The sequence below is a fragment of the Balaenoptera borealis genome (genome assembly GCF_965194805.1).
Source record: "Balaenoptera borealis genome assembly, chromosome: 4".
NCBI classification, from domain to species: Eukaryota; Metazoa; Chordata; class Mammalia; order Artiodactyla; family Balaenopteridae; genus Balaenoptera; species Balaenoptera borealis.
The window spans coordinates 128,617,748-128,637,447 of NC_138861.1; the positions used below are offsets into that span (position 1 = coordinate 128,617,748).

Consider the following 19,700-nt stretch of genomic DNA (forward strand, 5'->3'; position numbering starts at 1 on the left):
AATGCACAGTCATGGTAACTTTTCTTTTTGTGAATGAGGGAGGGAGGAGATGGTTGCCTGGATTTGTTTCAGGAAAGAAGGTGTTTAGAATATTATGGACAGTTAAAGCTATATTCACATAGTTAAACCATTTTAAATGGGTTTTATAATTTATCATAAATATAATTCTAATTAGGGATATAGTATAAGTATTAATTTTATACTAATACACATGACTCTCTTTTATGAAGTGCTTTCTATATGCCAGGCACTGATAATTTTTCTCTACAAAAACCTCCCACAAGGTCAAAAATTCATTTATTTCATACAGGATCAGCATCCTTTATTTATTGTGAAATTCTCTATAGAAATTGATGAGAGCTGAACTTTTGCTATCTATTATTCATTCTTTTCAATAGTGGGAAATCTATATAACTTTTACTGTTTAAATCTTCTGAGGAGAGAAAACTTCTTTTCAGAAAATATTTTGAAATGTGTTTAAAAGATTTTATTTTTATGTTCAAACCAAATTAGACTTTTATAAAAATACACTTAAGTAAGGCTTTTCCCCAAGAATTATAAAAAATTAAAATGGCAATTCCAGCTACTTAAATATAATACAGACTATATTAATAGGAGTATTTTCATAGATTATAATTTTGAGAGTGACATACTTCTTTCCTGAGGATAGAGGAAAATGAGAGGGTAAAAATTGCTGCTGCAGTAATTTTTTTCCACTAACATATATAATGCCTTAAAACACATTATTTAGATAAAATTTTATTATCTATGGCCTTAATTCTTCAATTTCCCTTTACAAAAATGAGCTGTGTGACTTCAGGTAAATCACCTAATTTCTATGCCTCAGTTTCCTTATTTGCAGAAATTGGGGATTATAGGATTGTTGGGGGGATTAAATGAGTTAATAGACAAAAAGTGCTTAGCACTGTGACTAGTACATAGTAAAAATTCTGTACACTTTAGTTATTGTTATCATTGCTTCTAAGATGAAAGGGACCACAGAAGTGTAAGTGTAGATTCCTGCCTAACATCAGTCTTCGTGACCTTAAATTAATGTGGTTATTTTTATTCTTCTATAACAGAAGGTTAAAAAAGATCAAGAAGTCTATACTTTGGCCCACCCAGAGCTAGCAGAGAGATGAGGTCAGTGGCGATGTTTCTGGCCAGCCCTGCTGCCGGCGTTCTGGTGGGAGGGAGTCAGTGGCTGGCACAGCAATATCTGAGGCGTGTGGTGCTAATGCCACTTCAAAGGCAGCTCCCTCCTATTTTTATCCTAGGGCAGGAGCCTGCCTATGCAGTTGCCTCTTGAACAAAAGGTTCTGCCAGGTCTCTGACACCTTTTAAGGCCTCACAGACTCTTCTCACAATAACAAGAATAATCTGTTGTGCTACGTGGCATTTGATTTATAAACACAATCTCTACTCTACCCATAATCTTGAAACAGTAGCCAGCATTCTTGCCGTTTTACAACCAAGGAAAGTAAGGCTGGGAGAGGTTGGATCATATGGGTAAAAAGAGGCAAAGGCAGGACTCCCCGGTCAGTGTGATGTCCAAATTCACATTCTTTCCAATATAACATGCTGGCTTCTACTGTCAGTTACAACTCTTAGCCTCTCTCACAAAGGGATTGCCTTCAAATCTAAAATAAAAATTTTTTAAAGTTTATTGTTTTAGAACCAAAAATTTAATCTGATAGTTAATCTAAGATGAATTAAGATAAATGGTTAATGGCAAAGCCAAGATGAGAAGCTCTAGCTACAAGACATTATCTCTTATTTTGATGTCTAAGTATGTTTATTGCATTCATGGAACTATTTAAGCAATGTATGGTTACTTGGCTACTTTTCTATTCAATAGTACAATTTATTAGTCCTGGTTATCTGCACTACTCTTGGTAAGCAGAATAATATTGCTGATTTCGGTTTAAAAAAATGGACACTTCCATTTTTTAGATAAGAGACAGCTACAACAGAATTTCCAAAAACTCCACTTCTTCCACCAGGAAGATTTAAGGTTCACTTGAGAAGGCAGGGAATATGTGATAGAGACTGTCTTATTAAGAGACTAGAACAAAAATGACCTTAAAATTCTACTTATTCCCCTGACTACTTAACTGTATCTAAATTATATCAAGGGAGCATTTGTCCTATACTTAAAGATCTCTAGGTAATGGAATTCTATATCCTTATGGAGAACTTCCTTCCAACGTTGACCTGCTTCCATTGTCAGAAAAATTGTAATTGAAAACTCTTTAGAGCTGGAAGTGCCCCTAAGAGATCAGATAGTAGAAACTGCCATTTCCTACACCTGCTTGCAATCTCATGATAAGTGATAAATTAGCTTTCGGCTTTCTCTTCTCCAACTCTAACCCATCCCAATTTCCATTATCTTTTTCTTCTTTGGTCTTTACTTTTAAATCTTACAAGTAGATTTTGGGCTGTCTTTAGGATTCATGAATAATTTTCTAAGACTTTTCTTATTTGGGGAATCAAAGCAGTTTAAAACCCTTACACTTCCACTGACCTAAATGCAAATCATTTATTTGAAGCACGTTAAAATCTTTTACCTGTTTAGAAAATTTGATTTTTCATAAACATTGATTAATCCTATCTGTTTTGCCAAACATGTCTTGGTGTGCATACTGGTGTGCATGTATTGGGGGTGGTGGGATGGGTCTATTTGAGTGAGTCCCTCATCACATGTAAATGACATGTGAGAAGGGCTACATCTTGGGACAGGACCAAAAAGTTTGGTGAAGATAACTGAATTTCCTGATTATGGCAGCTGATATAGAAATTATTATTCATTCATTTCACAAATACTTCCTAAACATCTACTTGGCAGGCACCATTCTAGGTCAAGGGATGTCTTAATGAATAAAACAATAACCCCTACTTTATTTATTTTTTTAAATTTAATTTTATTTATTTTTTTATTAGTTCAATTAGTCATCAATTTTATACACATCAGTGTACACAAGTCAATCCCAATCTCCCAATTCATCACACCACCATCCCCGCCACCGCTTTCCCCCCTTGGTGTCCATACGTTTGTTCTCTACATCTGTGTCTCAATTTCTGCCCTGCAAACCAGTTCATCTGTACCATTTTTCTAGGTTCCACATATATGCGTTAATATACGATATTTGTTTTTCTCTTTCTGACTTACTTCACTCTGTATGACAGTCTCTAGATTCATCCACATCTCTACAAATGACCCAATTTCGTTCCTTTTTATGGCTGAGTAATATTCCATTGTATATATGTACCATATCTTCTTTATCCTGTCTGTCGATGGGCATTTAGTTTGCTTCCATGACCTGGCTATTGTAAATAGTGCTGCAATGAACATTGGGGTGCATGTGTCTTTTAGAATTATGGTTTCCTCTGGGTATATGCCCAGTAGTGGGATTGCTGGGTCATATGGTAATTCTATTTTTAGTTTTTTGAGGAACCTCCATACTGTTCTCCATAGTGGCTGTATCAATTTACATTCCCACCAAGAGTGCAAGAGGGTTCCCTTTTCTCCACACCCTCTCTCTCCAGCATTTGTTGTTTGTAGATTTTCTGCTGATGCCCATTCTAACTGGTGTGAGGTGATACCTCATTGTAATTTTGATTTGCATTTCTCTAATAATTAGTGATGTTGAGCAGCTTTTCATGTGCTTCTTGGTCATCTGTATGTCTTCTTTGGAGAAATGTCTATTTAGGTCTTCTGCCCATTTTTGGATTGGAATAACCCCTACTTTAGATGGGAGCTAAATTCTAGTAGGGAGAAGCAGATAAACAAAATAATTAAATAAACATTTATTATGTTAGATAGGCATAAGCCTTAGGGGAGAAATAAAGCAGGGAAGGGGGATAGGGAATCTTGGGGGTTGGGGGAAGAGAGAGAGAGATTGAGAATAGCCAAATAGTGATCACAAGATATCTGAGTAAGGCCTGAAGGAAATGAAGTAGGATCACCCTAATATCTGGAGTACTGTGCTCCAGGCAGAGGATCAGCGAGTATAAAGGTGCTCAGGCATGAGGGTACCTGATCTGTTCAAAGGATAGCAAAGAGGCCAGTGTAGCTGGAGCAAAGTGGGAGGGAGAGAACAGCAGGAGGTGAAATCAGAGGTGTAAGGAGGGGTGAAACCAGCAGATTTTGTAGGGCCTTGTGGGTCAATGAAAGAACTTTGTTTCCTGTTGTGAAATGAGAAGCGATGACAGAGTTTTAAACAGAGGACTAAGTGACATAATCTGACTTAGGTTTTAACAGTATTCTCAATATGGCTGCCGTATTGAGGCTAGACTAAAGGAGCAAGGGTGAACTGGGGAAACTAATTAGGAGACTATGGCAATAATCCAGGCAAAAGAGTATGGTGGGTTAGCCCAGGATGGTACCAATGGCGATGGTAAGAAATAGTCAGATGCTGGATGTATTTTAAAGCTGACAGTTCAGGTGTGGAGTGTAAGAGATGGGGAGGAGTCAACAATCACTCCAAATATTTTAACCTGAGCAAATGGAAAACTGGCAGATGCCTGGTGCTTTCTTCTATTCATGTGCCCTTTCATGGACCTCTGCTTTGTAGAAGTTCTAATCAGTGATTTATAAGTCAAAAGAAATGCCATTTATTCCCGTTGGCTTTTATTGGAATCTGCTTATGATAAAGTATATGTTTGTGATGAATATTTACTGATCATGTGTATTTAGAGAGAAAGGAGTCGAAGGAGTTGAAATAACATTTGTCAGCTGGAGATTCTCTACTGTGTATGTGTAAGCAGGATTTCAGCCAAGAGAATTTTTTAGCTTATAAGGTTTATGGTATGAAACAGTTTGAACTTCAAAACGTATATCACATTAAACTTCTTTGGCTTCTAGGGCTATTTGCATTGTTTTATAATTCACTTCTTTGTCCTGGGTAAACCTCAGATGACCTTTCCTTTTTTTAAATGTCAAGTGTTTCCTGGCAGCTAAACTGGTTACTGGACAGTTTAACAAGGAAGCTCACTAAGCTGCTTCATTAACAAGCTATGTGGATAAGTCAACATCTAATTGACATAAAAGATAGTTCATGTTAAGCAGAGAAAGGCTCCCCCACTCCTCTGAGCTTTTCAGCTGACCTGAATGCAGGGTGCCCGGTGTCTCACCTTCACAGAGAGGGAGTGCATCTCATGTGATATATTCCCTACTCACTGGCGCCTACTTGTGCTTGTGACAAATGGCAAGATACCAGTATCAATTAATCCAAACTTAAGATTTCAATGACCCTTTCCAAAATTTCTAACATCTCATTCCATTTAGTTTGCTTGGATTCAAATCTTTTTTTGAAAAGATATTTTTTCAAAACAATTGCATTGCAAGTACAGTGTCATATATATTTGATTAAGAACCCTGATATGAGACTGCCTGAGTTCAACTCCCCCCACTCCAGCACTTTTTAGCTTTCTACCCTTGCGGAAGTTACTTACCCTCTTTAAGTGTCACTGTCCTCATCTGGAAAATAGGGATCTTAAAAGTGCCTACTTCATGGGGTTGTTATGAGGAATATATGAAATATTCCATGCAAAGCAATTAGCACCTGCCACTGGGCACACAGTAAGTGATCTACTAGTGTTGGCTATTGCTGAAGGCAGAAGCAGAAAAATGCTTCCTTCGTGTTTATCCTTTTGATGGGAATACATAACACTAGGTGATTCGTGACTTCAGTGTGAATATTTGCAGCCTTTACTGCATGCATTTTATTGGACTAGCTAAAGACTGACATGTACTCTCATGGATTCAACACTTAAGTGGCACACTGGTCTAAATACACAGAGACTGTTGTTCGACGTGCAATATTAACTATGCCACCTGCCAGATGACATGGCCCCTCAGTCAGTCTGAATGATATCTTCATGGGTTTGCTTTTGGTGATTGTGTTTCCGTAAGTACATCTACTTAAGGAGATCAAGACATTATATCTGCATTAGTTTTATCTAACAAACTGGGGGGAAAAGGATGCAGAAAACTTGAGGTAATGAACACCATAGATGTTATTTCCCCTTAGTTGGAAAAGTGAAGAAGAGCATCAGGTGGTGAAGGTGTTCCGAGAGAGCGGAAGCAGCTGGGAATATGTGAAGGAATGGCTGGAGAGGAGTATCAGTAGATGTATTTTATGTTATCAGGATCAATGGGGTAAAGTTATGGGAGGCAAAGTTTGGTTCAATATAAGGAAGACGTTCTCAACGATTAGAGCTTAAGGACTGCCTGAGATGCCCTGGAAACGAGTGAGGCCTCTTCTCTAGGGCAAGGCCTGGGCGCGGTATAAGGTTTCAACTTTTAAGACTATTTGAAGTTATTAGATAAATTTCTTGAAATTAATTAGTAGAAAAAAACACATTTCATTCTATTTTTAACCTATATTTCATTTTAAAAAGAAAAATAAGAGAAAGAACTATATGCTCTACTGAAAAATGATAATGTTATATAACAGAATATTAAAGTGGAAGTTTCCCCCAAGGCCCTCAAATATAAGAGATGCTGCACACTGAAGTGAGATTCCAGATTAAAACACAGACTTTACAAAGAAAATAGTAGACATGAGTGTCCCTGGTGTGTTCACAGAATAGCAAACCACAATTCTTGAACTCCTTAGGTCCAGGTTATTAAATGGGGTCAGAGTCTGGTAAGGAGAGAGCATTTTGTGAGGAGGAATTCTGGAATGCTGCAGGTCAAGGTGTGTGTTTGGAGTAGGTGGAGTTGGGAGGCCCTACTCTCTCACCTCCAGCCTTGTGAGAAAAGAGTTTCAAAGTTCCCCTTCTTAGGGAACTTGATCCAAGATGTCAGCATGCGGATGGATGGGAGGTCAGAGTGGGTGGGCTGCAGTCAGTCTGACTCCCTCCCAGGATATCTACAGGGTGAGAGATGGTCTGAAAAATTGTTTTGGCAAAGAACCAGGAAATCTGCTGCTGCACTCCCAAAGGCAAATGATGTGAGCATTCCCCATGGACCAGAGCAGGCCAGGAGTAAGGAAGAACTGGATGGGGTTGTACTGGGGCCTCTCCAAGGGTGCAAACAGACCCTAGTAGCTACAATGGTAGGTAGACAGCTTTCTAGGGGGTGCAGATTGAGTTACAAGTTAACCCCTAGAATTGAGATGAATTGGCATGAACCGAGGACTACAGACGAGATATCTGATAGGAATAAGAACCTTCAAATAGCCCTTGAAAGTTTTCTTCTCTGGGCCTCCCTGGCTCTGAGAGTGAAAAGCCAGAATATGATGTTACCAAATCAAGTAAAAATTTCTTTCTGCTCTTTTTTTCTCTATCCTTTTACTCTAACCCCAGGGGGGCTGGAAGTCAGGGTTAGCAAGCTAGGAGAGGAAGAGGAAGAAAGCATGAAGAAGCCAACCACAGTGCCTTCCCTGAAGGAAGGTGATCCTCCTGAAATGGGCCCCAGTTGGGGAAGGAGAGGAGATTTAACTCTAAGAGGAGATTGGAGTTTGTTATTCCAGTGGCTGGAATATTCTATGTTGAATTAAAGTGGTTTGGGTAACTTAAGGTAATGATAGGACTAGTCCTAAAAGGAAGCAGAATGTCACAGGACCTGCTAAGTTTTCATCAAGTAGCAGTGAAAAAATTTCTTTCATTAAAAAAACTTAAAGGGTAGTAGGAGACAAAAAGAAATAAGCCTTTTGATGACACATCATACATAATAATACACAAAAAATAACCAATTTAACAAACTGGTTACAGTTAAGTGCTCTCATATCAAAACTAAATTCTTTTGATAATAATACAACCCAAGATAGAAACTCCAACCCAGAATCTAACCCATGTGTGGCTAGGATTCTACCATCAGATATCCAAACTCCAAAACAGAAGAAACACTTCTGTTATTTTCAGGTCCCTTTGGTCATTTCTGGCTCAGGATAGATCACATGGCTTCATTTAGCCAGCCAAGCAGAGAACAGCATGAGCCTTGGGACAGAGATTGACAGAAGGAAATAGCACCGAAGAACAAGATGTGAAAATTGCTTTGGGGAAATATGTTAGAATTAGGGGTTTGAGTGCAGGCAGTGACTAGAGGCCTGCAATATTTTTGGCATGAACAGAAACAAAAACGTACCTAAAGAACTATTTATTTATACCACAGTTGCATCTCTAACCTAAGACAATTTGTAATTTTATTCTATTGTTAGCATTTAAAGGAGCATGAAGTCACATTTGGCAGCCTGAGGAGTATATAGAAGAGCAATTGTCATTTTGTTCATTGAGGTCATTGCACTCTTCCTTTACGACCTGCACTGCTGCTATGTTTGGCATATGTCTATTCTACATGAGACTTTTCTTAAAAGCTTCAATGCTATTTTAAATTTCTCTTCAGAAAACTATGACTTACTCTTTCAACATTATACTTCAAAGTTTTACCCTTTCTCCCCACATTCAACTGATTAATGTTTTTTGCCTTAGCTGAAAAACAATCCCTGATGTCTTTGTTTTTAGAGTATCATGCAACAGTGTTTTGAACTTTTACATTTCTGTTAAGATTCCATTCTTCTGAAGATTTCCCAACTAAGTGGGTAGAACAAAGACCAGAAAATAAAGTTATCTCTTTCATCCAGTGTTTTTCATGCCCTATCACTCAGGTGTATGCCTTCACATTGTACTTAATACTTCCAAATATATTGATAATTATTTATTTTTCCAGTTATTAGCCAGTGATGTTAGTTACCTGTATGTATATTCAGGAGCCTCTCCTATATTTCTGTGGAGACCTGAGTCTTTTTGTTGCCATCCTTTAAGTCTCTATTGTTTTAAAGACCAGACTAAAGCAGGTGCTATATCTGATGGAAAACAGATATCATTGGAATGTGAAAAGCGTCCCAGGGACTCTATAGACCAATGTTCTCTTTCTTCCAGAGATAAGGACAAAAGGGAGACATAGACACATACTGTGGGAGAGAAGAGCTAATTCCTCTTTATCATGCTGAATGTTAATACTTCTCACAGTGTACAAAACTGGCTATTGGTCCTGTCAAGATAGGTAAAGAGTCTCTTCTCTAAATTGATCTCTGATTGACTAACTCACAATTGTAGAGCTAAAAACTGTACTGGATTGTATGCTTCCGGAGGAGAGGGACTTTATCTGAAGCATCTTTGTATCTTTAGCTCATGGGAAAGTGCCTGGAAACATTAGGTATTCAACAAAATTTTTGTTAAATGAATAAATGAATGAAAACAATGCACTAACAATGTGGAATAGAAACCAAGTCCTTAAATAGTGACTTACTGGATTTCGATTAAGAGAAGGAGATTAATGAAAACAAGTTTTTGCTAAAAGTCAACCATTATTACTAAAGTTTTTTTTTTTTCTTTTGGCTGCATCCCTTGAGGGATCTTAGTTCCCCCACCAGGGATCGAACCCAGGCCCCACGCAGTTAAAGTGCTGAGTTCTAACCAATGGACTGCCAGGAAATTTCCCCATTATTACTAAAGTTTTAATGACTGAAAAGAGAGAATCAAGATTCATTATATTGACTCCCTTATTCTTTATATGCAAACCAAGATTGAACCACCTACCTTCTTTGTGTGCCTAATGGAATAACAACAACAGAAATACCTAAACATTTTATTCTGAGACATTTTGTCCAAATCCAGGTGTTGCTATTCATTTTAAATTTAAGAACTTGATAAAGAAAGAAAAGCTGTTGAAACCATTTATAGAATCTGAACACATTTTTAAGCATGGCAATGCTTTTTGTTCAAGAAACACAATGTTATGATACTTCCAAGTTGACTCATTTCTCTTAAGTGTGCCTTTGATACTTTTTGCCAGGAGTTTGTCTAAGGGTCTCATGCAAATGGGAATGTGTGAGAATATAATGTATATAACCAGACTTCAAGGTCCCTGGAAATACAGAATGGGTAAAAAGAGAGAATAAAAGAGCTTTCAGTGAGTTATATTTCTGCATATTAGACAAACTGAACATTTTGCATACACAAGGGAATATTTCAGGGACACACACCCTCAAGGAAATAAGGAATGTAATACACATAAAGGAACCAAAGCACAAATGAAACACGTGGCTGAAATGTTTCCTTCAAGATATGGGCAATACACCACACTCAGGAAATAAAGATCGATGTGATTTTCACGAATGTATAAAAAGAATTTGGCTGGAAAAAGGCGATTTACTCCATCAGACCAGTAATATTGAATACATCTAAGTAGTTTTTCTTTGTTTTTGCTATATTCAGTGGATCAATATAACATATTAAAAGTCACTTGGGAAAAGTATAAAGCCCAGTAGCTCATGGTCTGTTTCCAGAGTTATCAGTATGTTAAGTTTATTTGGTATCAGGAAAACAGGATTAGAATGAGGGTGGGCTGTGGATGTAGATATGAATATGAAGAGTGCAGACAGAAGTAAGGGTGGCTCCCAGTGATGATGGGGCACCTGCCATGGTGGTTATGCCTAAGAAAGATGGTAGCAATTGGAGCTATGGGTTCAGAAAAGGAGAGCAAGGAGGAGGTCCTAAATGAGGGCCAAGTCCCAGACCAGTGCTAATAATACACCAGGTAGAGGCAGCCTATCTTGGCTTTAGGACTAAGCATTGTGGGGATTTGATTTTTATAGTGCTTGGTAATGGTGTGGAGAATACATTGGAATAACAGTCAATCAGCATAAACCAACATGAATGAGATATATTAACATTTTCATTATTTCTAGCAGAGTGGACGCTCTCTTTCTCTTCCTGGAAGACCAGTCCCACCCACCATCTCTACAACATCTCTTTGGGTATACCAGCCTGTTTATAGCTACTCTAGCAAACCAACTGATGGGCTAGAGGAAGCAAACAAGAGACTAACTCCTTGGGAAGCAGCGGCCAAGTCTTCTTTTGGTTTAGTGGATGATGCCTTCAGACCCAGAAACATTCAGGAATCCATTGTGGCAAATGTGGTCTCAGCAGCTCGGAGGAAGGTGCTTCCAGGGCCGTCTGAGGATTGGAATGAAAGACTGTCCTATGTCCCTCAAACCCAGAAGGCCAATATGGGCTCATTTGGAAGGCAAGAGTATAATGTTGCATTCCTACCCAATAGTAGTATGCCCACCAACTCCCAACATGGTTCACAGGTGCCATATGCATATTATAGGCAGCCTTCCAGAAATGATTCTGAAATAATGTCCATGGAGACCAGGTCTGATTACTGTGTTTCAGTAACCAGTTGCAACTATAACCCACACCCAAGGGGATGGAGACGCCAAACATGAAAGTTAGAAGAACTGATCATGTGCCACTTATAATTTTTTTTTTAATGTTTCTTTGCAGTGGTTTTGACTTTTCCAACAGATTTAGATTCACTTTTGATCTTGGCTTGTTCTCATAGGTCATTTATCTGAGTTTGTATGTGTGTGTGTGTGTGTGTGTGTGTGTATGTATATGCACATGTGAGTGTGAATCACTTCCTTCTCTGCAGATGCATAGAGAATTTCTCTGAAGAAAAATTCATTTTCTGTGCTGATGGCACTTACATGTAATTCATAATCTTAATTCCATTTATTTCATTAATATGGAGTAGTCTAGGCAACTAAACTCTCTAAATTAAAATGAAATTAAGTATTTTCTTGTATGTGCCTTAGTCTAGCATGGAATTAATGAAATATGGTATGCTAATTGTCATTAGCAGTAACAGCAAGAATATAACATTGGAGAATTTTTCAGTGGGGATATGCCAATGAGTAATAATTACATAAAAAGGATTTCCTTGGTGTTAAGCATTTCTCTGAAATATATTTTAAAATCTGATAAAATTCATATTTGTTTTTTGGAATTGAAATATAGATGTTCTCAGAAAGAAATAAATATTTGAGAGTAAGACAATTACACATTTCAGATGGATTTTTGAGGTACATGGCGTAATATGTGGGTAATAGAAAGATTTAGGTACAGGATTTATTTTTAATCTACTTAAAGCCAGTAGCCTGAGACAGGAATAGATTCTGGGTTCAGGTGTTCTCATTTGTCAAATGAGAATATCAGATTATTTAATCTCTTATATCCTTAACAGCTCTGATATTCTGAGTTTCTCTCATTTGTAGAATGATTCTTGATGCATTATTCATTTTTATTGCTCATCATATAAATATCAGATTAAGTTTAGGAGTGGATGAGGTCACTGGTGTCACTACATGTATCATTAAAGGTCCAAGAGGAATTGTTGGGCAGCAGGTTTTGTGCTATGTGTTACGTGGAGTGAGGGTTGATGTGAAGAAAAAAGCTATTAGTGGATTTAAGGAAGTGGTAGAGGATGTGTCTGTTATTATGCAAATGTAGGTCATGACCATTTATTTAGTTATGGAAAGCATGCCACAGAAGCCTATGCAACAAGTGGTGCTTCTTTAGAAAGACATCATTAGGATGTTCAAAGGAAGTTAAACAGTTGCTTGGACAATTCCATGACCCATGCCTTGTTAGCATGACCATGAGACAATCAGTCAAACACCTGCTCCTCACTGCCATGCCCACAAAGTATTAAATACAAGGAAATTCAAAGTATTTTACATCATAAACAAGTATTGAGAACATTTTAAAATGAAAACATCTTGAGTGTTCAAAAGTTTCTTAGGTTTCTAAATACGATTATTTTGTTTTGTTTTACTTTTTTTGACTCTTGAATTTATCACTATGATGGTCTCTTTCACAGAATAAAATTTTAAAAAATTGCCAGGATACAAGTAATCCCTTATGTTGGAAACAAAGAAATAAAAAGTTGAAGAAATCACAGTAAATTCTATTGGTAATGGAATCACCCAGATACTAATTTGTTCAGTTATTAAGAAAAGAAGAGTACTTTCTAAAGTTATATTGTTAAATTATCTTAAATTGATACAACATTAATTCTCTCAAATTATAAGATATAATTATTGATTCCTAAAGAGTTCCTATGGAATCTTAAAAAAATAATGTCTGGTATACTGATTAATCTGTCAGGAATTCTCAGGAATCTCCACATAAAAATTCTTATAGTGGTCCAGTTATTCTAGATGTCAATGTTTTAAGATATGCAGAATTTAGCAGAAAAGATTTTGTGTGACAGGATCATATCCTATTTTGTTGCTTTCTTTTATGATGCTAGAAGTTATTTCCTTTACTCCTTAGATTTTAGATACTTCAATTCCAGAAGTTGATATACATTATATTATTCACTAAAACTTTCACTAGACTCAAAATAGAGAGAAGCAGACATTTTAAACTTAAATATTATTGTAAAACAGCCATCTCCCTCTTTGCATGCACTAGATCAAAATAATCATTGTATTAAGCTATTTGAATTTATTCTAGACATCAAGAAAAAGACAGTACATGGCAGGAAAGTTATGCATTTGTCATTCACAAGGAAATGAATGTCTCATATTTTTTATTAGAAGTCAATGTTTCAAGAAGTCATACTTTGCAGATATAATTCTGAAAAGCAGAAGTGCCATTGTCAAATCATCACAAAATGTATGGGTATTTATCTCCAGTTTACTCAAAAAGGAGTAAAGTTAGATTGCTTACACTCAAGCTAGCGTTTGAGCTAAGGTTGCCATGCTGATATCTGATTCCTTTTGAGAATACCTAGATAACTACTGTTCTCACAAAAATAAAATCAGTTTGTCTTATATTCCAAATAATAGCCTTTTTAGAGAAGAGCTGTTGCTTTGTAAATATATACCACATGTGTTGTAAGACATTTTTCTACTAGTAGCAGTTCCAAAGGTAGAAAGAGTTCTGTTCTACCATGGATTAAAAAGCATTCTCTAAAAGTACACTAATTTGGCACTTCCTTTCCATCTTGAGTTTAAATATATCATTGCATGTGTGTGAAGTGTCTGTTATTAAGATGATTTAAATACTGTCCTGTATCTTAAGTTTTATAACTGCACAATTCTAGTCCATTTATCTATGAATATGTCTCATGTTTTGGCCCCATCACCCACATTGGAAAGGGCTACACAGTTAGGGCTCAAGCATATACATATATACATTAATCAATTGAAACTTTGGATAAAAAATATATCAAATAGGCTCAGTTATTATAATTAGAGAGGAACTGTAGAAATGTTTGTTTTTAAGAGAAAGTAGATTTTCACATTTGATTTCTTTTTAAAGTAGAAGTATCTACACTGTCCACACCTTTTCTACTAAAATAGACTATGTTCTCCTGCTTATTAGCTTAACATTTCCACCTTTGTTTATCCCAATAGACTGTATTTGAAAGATGCATACTGAAAATCAAAATTGTATTAGTAATAAAAATTAACTTGAAAATCAACTTAAACAGCCTTTTCATTTTTCCTTATAAAAAATTGTTTTGAAATAGTCTTCACTCCAAAGATTTAACCTTACCTACTACATATTTTTAAATTTTAGTTTCTACTGTATCAGCTTCCAGACACATCAAAAGAATTTCATGCTGGTTGGCAACATTTTAGCTGTAACATTTAAAAACTTAAAAAAAAAAATTTACCTCAAAATATGATCAATTTCACATGTAGGTTAAGAGGTTTTGGATCCATATTTTAATATTAGAATATTATTCTTTATTAATTTAACATTATTCTCTATTAATTCTTTCTTTCATAATATTGAAAATCCGTCCCAAGCACAAGCATAGCCAGTGGTAATATGACTTGATAATGTGTTGGCTGGATTTCTAAAACCACCCTGCACTCAAGAGAATCTACCATGTTTGTCATTCTAGGGCTTCTGATCCCTCACCTCGATTAAACTGAAGGTTTCATTATAATAAAGCATATTTAAGTAAAGCTTTTAAAAAATGACTTTGGATCTTCCTACATACTACTAAAACCATCAGCTGGAATGTGAGCTCCCTGGTCAGTGATATTATGTAGCACAGCTTTTTGATACTTCTTTTTTAAAAAAAAGTATGAAAAAAATGGGTTTTTGGCATTCTGATAAAACATATTTTTTAAAGGGCCAGCACTTGAAACATTCTTTAAAAATGAGGACCATTTTAAAGATTTAAATAACTTAAGAGACAGTAGCACTATACTGTCTGTCAACTTAAAGAAAAACATACAACATAGAGTTGTGAGTTTAAGTTTTATTCAGGGTCTTACTGAGGACTACAGCCAGGAAGACAGTCTCTCAGTAGCTCTGAGAAACTGCTCTGAAGAGGCAGGGTAGGAGCCAGTATACCTATGAATTTTTTTGCTAGGAAATACTGGTAGTCAAGCAAACATCTTAGTAAAAGATTATTGCTAATCACATAGAACAGATATCTCAAATTAATGATTTTTGTGCTTTTCTGCAAGAAACTGGGCTCACTGAAATTCTTCCTGAGATGTGCATCTTAACTACCTAGGGGCCTGTTTATCCAAAGCACAGAATGCCTCATCCTGTATTCCCCTCAGGGTGCACTGTTCTGTTGGTGGGCCAACTGCAGTAGATTCCGACTTAACCCTTTGTATAACTAGATGATGAGTGACACTCTCTTCTTTTTCTGTTCACAAGTCTGAAGATGCTAATGCCATAGAAAAAGCCCCTTTTCTCTTAGGAATTCCTAGCACTCAGTAAACTATAAATCTCAAAACATGCCAAGAGATAAGTTATGTTATCTCCACGTGGAGCCAGCGGGCAGCCTGAGGCAAGGAGAGTCCAATTCCCTGGCTAGTCACCAGGAAGACAGCAACAGAGATGCTTCAGGACTAGCCAGTGTTTCCCTAGTCCACATAATACCAGAAGTATTTAGTGCAAAGTACTTTTCCTCAGTGGTTTTGGAAAATAACAGGATCTGTGACTTCTCAAATTTAATGGAGCAGTATTTTTCACAAAGGGACATTTCATTATTCACAGCATTATAAAATGTGACAGTTTATATTTCTAGAAAGAGTCTGGCAATCCCCCCTATAAAAATCAAGTAACTTTATGAAATCCACTTAAAGAGGAAATGCCACCAGTGTATCTTGCTCTGATATTATTTTCCTCTCTAAAGTTGTAGCGAAGAGTAGCTATATTGTACCTTCTTTGTCCTTGACTTTTCTGTCACTCTTCTTAAACTGTCCTCCATTCCCACCTCCAGCCAAGAGGAAAAAGCTTCACCACCTCTTCAGGATTTCGAGATTTATGCTTATTACTTGAGGGTCTGAAAAGGCTTTGTAGAGCAGGACTGCCTCACCATGATGATTTGAATAAATGTGAGGTTTGCCCTAAATTACCAAATAAATTATAATGGGGTATATGTAGGCAAAGGCACAATTTTATGTAAGCCCAAACTGACCTTGAAGAACTCTGTCTACATTACTACGAACATTCAGAGGATCCTGCTTAGCCTTTCATCAGCATCACCTCTTCTAGAAAAAATTATCCATTTAGACAACTGAGCTGTAGATGTATTCTGCAGGTATAGTGCATATGCTGGAAAGTAAAGTGCCATCCTTAAACTAGGGAAGATACACTGTTTGTACTGCCCCTACTCCCACTTGGATGGAGCAACCATTTTTTAAGCAGCATAGAAATCCATGACAGGAGTCCACAGCAGCTTTTTAGGACCCCAGGGCCAATCCCTGACCCAGTCAGGACTAGCCTCATTTCAAGAGGTTGGTAGTTTTTCCTGTTATTCTACATGTCATTCATACCATAGCCTTCTGCCAGACCAGTAAGTAAATAGGACAGAGAAGAATAATATTTTTTAAATAAATAAGTAAATAAATAAATAAATGGGGAGGGGTTTTACCTATTTTCTCATAACTTGGTTTTATTTGGAACTTTATGCCAGTTAAATTTTGTCCTTAAATTCAAATGATATCTTCTCTGGTTTCTATCTACAGTAACTACAGCTCTGATTATCAGCAATACAAAATGCCTTTAATTTATTGCAGTTGATAAGAACCCTGATTTTGTGATAAAACAGCCAAAGTTCAATGCTCAGCTAAGCCAAGCCCTAGGTCCAGCATGAACTTGATAAAGAAAATAACCAAAAAGAGGGCAGAGGTTTCATGTCCTGCAGTGTTCTGCAGTAGTGGTGTTTGAAAATCTTATAGTGTTTCCAAGAGAGATTCAACTTCCACAAGATGTTTTAATAAGCAAAGTATCTAGATTTTTCATTTTGCATAAAAAGGAAGACACTGAGAAAGAAATAAGAATTAACTGTTCAAGGACTAAAGTGCTATCAGGTAGAAAAAAATCAGAGGTATGAACAAATTCTACAGATATTTTATTTGAGGAAGTTGCAAAATAATTTGTAACACGTTTTTATTTCACCATTACCCTGCTATAAAATTATTCTTAAAACAAAGCACATTAAAAGAGGGCCATTCCAAGATGAAAAAAAAAGAAAGGGGGGTGAATTTTAGCCATAAGTATAAAACAAATGATTTTACTACCATGAAGACACTGATATTTATGGCACAAATATTTCCATAAAACGTGCATTGCATTCACTTTAAGAGATCTCCCTTCAGGCATTAAATTACCCAACTTTGAATTTTTCCCAAGTTATTATTATTTGAAGTTACCAATAGCAAGATTTGATTTTAATCTAAGAAAACTGTGACTTTGGTGAAGAGAGCAGAATTATAAGGTCAGCAAGTAATGCTCATCCTGATTTTTAATTTCTGTGATAAAAGGAAACATTAAATTTTATCAGCCTGAGCAGGTTTAAAAACACTGCATGATATTTCTGTTCTGCCCTAGACTTTTTTTCTTGGTACAGTGAATGTACCCAGAATTGGGTTTAAAGGAACAGCAAATTCAAATCCTTTCCCTAAGTGGAAAGCTAATATAAATGGGCTCACCATAGTCTATGGCTATAGACTCTGCAGATTTTAAGAAGAAAACCTGAGGAAGGAGAATGGAATGTCATAATTGGTGGACATTTAGTAATTCCTCTAGAATGTATCACTTTTAACCAGGGCACATAAAGCCCTTTCGTTGGCAGCTCCAGGAACTACTGTCATGGGGAGATGTATGCATTCACTTCTCAGTCAGCAACCTTTATCATTTACCTACTCAGGGCTAAATACAATGCTTCAAGCCAGGGATGTATTAGTGAATAAAATGTGGCCTCTGTCCCCAGGGAGCTGATAGTACTAAGAGAGGGTACAATGTAAGGAGACAAGAATACTGATAGGATTGTACACAGAGATTAATAGAAGAGCAAAAAGCAAAACAAAAAAAATCCAGCCTTAAGGGTGGGAGGATTGCTGTGTGCGGGGTGAAAGGGTCCTCAGAGAAGCCTTTTAGAAGAATTCAGGGCAGAGTTGAGTCTTAGAGATTGAGTGACTGTACTCACCTCTATTGGTAGAGGTGAGTACAGCAAAGAAAGAGCCCATTCCAGACAGAGGGCACAGCTAATAAACTCCAGGCAGTTCTGTGTTATTGCTGGATAATAAAGGGAGAGTTAGAAAGCAGTGAATTTTATCCTACAGGGAAGGATAAACTTTTTCTTTTTGTAAAAGGCCAGATACTAAGTACTTTAGGCTAAGAGAAGCATATGGCTTTGACTCAACTCTACAAAAGTGGCTACAGCTAATATGAAAATGAATGAGTGTGGCGTAATAAAACATTATTTATGGAGACAGTCATTGGAATTTCACAATATTTTCACAAGTCATCAAATATTAAAAAAATTTTTTTTCCAGCCACTTAAGTCAGCAAAGGGTTGCTTCCAGCCCGCTCACCGCAACGAAAAGATCCCACATGCAGCAACGAGGATCCCACGTGCTGCAACTACAACCCGAGGCAACCATAAATAGATAAATAAATAAATAAATAAATAAGGCATTAGGCCAAATTTGGGCTGCTGGCCATAGTTTGCCTATTCCTGCTGTCAGGCAACAAAGGAGAGCCATTAAAGGATGTTAAACAGGAACTGGCCTGACCTAGTCCTCTTGCTAGGAAGTTCATTTTGGCAGCAGTGGGGAAGATACATTTGAGAGAGGAGGGTCCAAGGAAAGAAGGACATGGACAGCTGTCGAGTCTTTCCTGTTAAAAGGAAGCACGGTTTGCCTCCTTGAACACTTTGTAATAAATCAGTCAACACTAGAGTACCCCCTAAATGTCCCTTCCCTCCCCCATTACTGCCCACTCCTTTCTCTGCCCCGGTGCCTCCTCCTCCCATCTCACCCTCCTCATCTCACCACCCCCGTCCCAAACACACACCATGGCTGCCAGCTGGCCTCCTCTTTAAAACTCTTTCAACAGAACAGAGAACAGGGAGTTGTGCTGAAAGAGTGACCCCCAGTAGCCCCACTTCTCTAATTTCTGGGAAGACGGTAATGGCTGAGTGAGCACTAGGGTGCCCCAGCCTTCCTCCAGGCCATCCATATATGTTACAGATGTGGTTACAATCTTTGGAACATTTATTTTCCAGTTGACAGGAATAAATCTTTTTTTTTTTTTCTTTTGCATTTGGCAGATGAAGTAATGTGCCGTCTTCTTTTCCTGCAGCATAATCTAAGATTTTATCCTTTGCTAAATAGTCTTGATTTCAAAGCATTTAAAATTAAATATGCCACAAAAACGCTTTGATGCTGAAATTATTTTAATAGATTAAGAACTAAAATAGGAATATCTTTGGTAGGTTTCCAAAACTCATGGACTATTAAAATGAGAAGGGGACCTAGACACCATATAATGAAACACAGGAGGGATTTAAAAGCCAAAATGAGCACCAGGTTCTCTTTCCTTTCAATGTTGTGTTCCTTCTTCAAAGGATTGATTGCAGA

The 19,700-nt window shown here is 37.0% G+C and overlaps 1 protein-coding gene across 2 annotated transcripts in view; it reads left to right on the plus strand.

The window, feature by feature from the left end:
• SYNPO2 (synaptopodin 2) overlaps positions 1–18,752 on the plus strand; it is a 174,480-nt gene extending 155,728 nt beyond the window's left edge. Inside the window, exon 3 of one of the 2 annotated variants that reach the window (XM_082389615.1) lies at positions 10,698–10,937. In XM_082389615.1, coding sequence (XP_082245741.1) covers positions 10,698–10,815 — 118 coding nt within the window. In that variant the 3' untranslated portion in view covers positions 10,816–10,937. Of the gene's footprint in view, positions 1–10,697 lie in introns of both variants that reach the window. The other variant, XM_082389614.1, reaches the window with a different exon arrangement.
• Positions 18,753–19,700: the final 948 nt, after the last annotated feature.